This window comes from Sceloporus undulatus, chromosome 1, assembly GCF_019175285.1.
Source record: "Sceloporus undulatus isolate JIND9_A2432 ecotype Alabama chromosome 1, SceUnd_v1.1, whole genome shotgun sequence".
NCBI classification, from domain to species: domain Eukaryota; kingdom Metazoa; phylum Chordata; class Lepidosauria; order Squamata; family Phrynosomatidae; genus Sceloporus; species Sceloporus undulatus.
Window position 1 is genome coordinate 330,509,549 of NC_056522.1, and position 2,664 is coordinate 330,512,212.

Sequence of the window (2,664 nt, forward strand, 5' to 3'; positions counted from 1 at the left end):
CCCCACAGTGGGGTCTATGGAAGAAATAGGGGAATGTGTGTGTGGTTTTTTTGGGGGGAAGGGAAGTGTTGTTGTTGCTAAGGCAGTGTTGTTGTTGTGGGGGGAGGAATTAAAAGGGGGGGGTTGTTGGCGGGAAGGCCAGGCAGGTAACCTGCCGCGGTGATGCGCCTCCCGGCTCGGGTATCCCTCCGCCCTCCAAGGGGGAAGAGGATGAGAAAAGGCGCCCCCTGATTGGGCGGCCGGGAAGGAGACGTCCCTCTTTGCGCCGCGCGCTCTGATTGGATAACCGGTGGGAAAGGTTAAACAAAAAAAAAAACCAAACCCTTTCTCCCCCTCCCTTTTTTTGAAAAAGCCCCAGTGTGTGTGTGCGTCTGGAGCTCCGAAATTAATTGTCGCCAAAGCTGCCTCGGCTGCTCTGATCCCGGAGGCTGTTCGAGGCTGGGGAAGGTGGTGCTTTTGGGGGGAGCCTTCTCCCACCCAGCCCCCCAGCCCCCCTCTCCAGCAGCCCCCTCCTTGCCTTGGCTGGACTCGGGGGGGGGGGGGGTCCCAGGCACCATGAAGTAGTTGCGAGGGAAAGAGAGGCAGAGGCACAGAGAGCAAAAGGCGCAGAGGTCCTTGCCTTTTTTTCCCCATTCCTTTTCCCCCCAGCCACATTTTTCCCTTTTCTTTGGAAACCTCCCCCCTCCATCCTTTATTATTAGTATTATTATTGAGAGGGGACATTTTTTGAGTGTGTCCCCCCTTCTCCTCCCTCCCTCCCTCTCTCCTTTCCTCCCTTCCTTCCTTCTTTCCTTCCCTCCTTCCCTCCCCCTCCTGTTGCCTCTGCCTTGCTTGGCCGGCTCCTTCTTGTCTTTTCTGTCCCTCCTTCGTCAGCTCCGGTCTCCTTTTTGCTACATGCCTCGCCAGGCTCCGGAGCTGGTGGTCCAAGCGCCCTTCTCCTCCTGCTGCTCCTCTTCTTCCTGCTGCTCCCACCGTTTCGTTGCCGTTGCTGCTCCTTCCAGGACGGATCCAGCCCCGTCTTCCACCACCATCACCACTATCACCACCAGCAGCGATTTCTCCTCCCGGCCGGGTCCCTTTCCCCCCGCTGCCTAGGAGGAGGCAAGGTGATGTTGGACATGGGCGATCGGAAAGAAGTCAAGATGCTGCCCAAGTCCTCCTTCAGCATCAACAGCCTGGTGCCAGAAGCCGTCCAAAACGACAACAACAACAGCAACAGCAGCCACGGCCACCACCACCACCACAACAACCACCACCCGCACCACCATCACCATCACCACCACCACCATCACCACCACCAACAGCAGCAGCAGCAGCAACCGCCCCAACCACCGCCACAGTCCCAGCGAGCGCCCCCGGCGGAGGAGGAGGACGAGGAAGAGAAGACCCAGCTCCTGCTCCAAGGCGTCGGGGTCGGGGTCGGAGTGGCTACCGCTGCCGGCTCTGGGGCGACCTCCACCGCCGGCCCCATGGACGTGGCTGTCTCCAAAGGGGAGCTCTTGTCCGGCAAAGGGGAGCCGGAGCTGGAGGAGAAGGAGAAGGGGGCGTCGGAGGAGAAGAAGGGGGCGTCGGACGGGACCAAGGAAGGCGACGGTGGCGGAGGAGGTGGTGGAGGTGGAGGCAAGGAAGGCGAGAAAAAGAACGGAAAGTACGAGAAGCCACCCTTCTCCTACAACGCCCTGATCATGATGGCCATCCGCCAGAGCCCCGAGAAGCGCCTGACCCTGAACGGCATCTACGAGTTCATCATGAAGAACTTCCCTTACTACCGGGAGAACAAGCAGGGCTGGCAGAACTCCATCCGCCACAACCTCTCGCTCAACAAGTGCTTCGTCAAGGTGCCCCGCCACTACGACGACCCTGGCAAAGGTAACTACTGGATGCTGGACCCGTCCAGCGACGACGTTTTCATCGGGGGCACCACGGGCAAGCTCCGGCGCCGCTCCACCACCTCGCGGGCCAAGCTGGCCTTCAAGCGGGGCGCCCGCCTCACCTCCACGGGCCTGACCTTCATGGACCGGGCGGGCTCCTTGTACTGGCCCATGTCGCCCTTCCTCTCGCTCCACCACCCGAGGGCCAGCGGGGCCTTGAGCTACAACGGCGCGGCCTCGGCCTACCCGAGCCACCCGATGCCCTACAGCTCGGTCCTGGCCCAGAACTCCCTGGGCAACAACCACTCCTTCTCGGCCTCCAACGGCCTGAGCGTGGATAGACTCGTCAACGGGGAGATCCCCTACGCCACCCACCACTTGACGGCCGCCGCCGCCTTGGCCGCCTCGGTGCCCTGCGGCCTCTCGGTGCCCTGCTCCGGCACCTACTCCCTCAACCCTTGCTCGGTCAACCTCCTGGCCGCCGGGCAGACCAGTTACTTTTTCCCCCACGTCCCGCACCCGTCCATGGCCTCCCAGAGCAGCAGCGCCATGGCCGGCCGGGCCGCCTCCTCCTCCACCTCGCCTCAGGCGGCGCCCTCGTCCTCCTCGGCGCTGCCCTGCGACTCCCTCAGACCATCCTTGCCCAGCTTCGCCGCCGGACTCTCGGGGGGACTCTCTGATTATTTTACCCACCAGAACCAGGGCGCCTCCTCCAACCCGTTAATACATTAACCGCCCCCGGACCGAGGAGGTCCCGAGACTGTAAGTTTTACAACACACACACACAGACAGA

General features: G+C 62.0%; 1 protein-coding gene across 1 annotated transcript; it reads left to right on the forward strand.

Moving 5' to 3' along the window:
* The first annotated feature begins 357 nt into the window (after positions 1–357).
* Positions 358–2,664, forward strand: FOXG1 (forkhead box G1). Its single transcript, XM_042446503.1, has one exon. The coding sequence runs from the start codon at positions 1,110–1,112 to the stop codon at positions 2,601–2,603; it is 1,494 nt and encodes a 497-aa protein (XP_042302437.1). The 5' UTR covers positions 358–1,109; the 3' UTR covers positions 2,604–2,664.

Excerpts from the sequence above, each read along its gene's own strand:
- FOXG1 (XM_042446503.1), top strand. The coding sequence starts at position 1,110 with ATGTTGGACATGGGCGATCGGAAAGAAGTCAAGATGCTGCCCAAGTCC.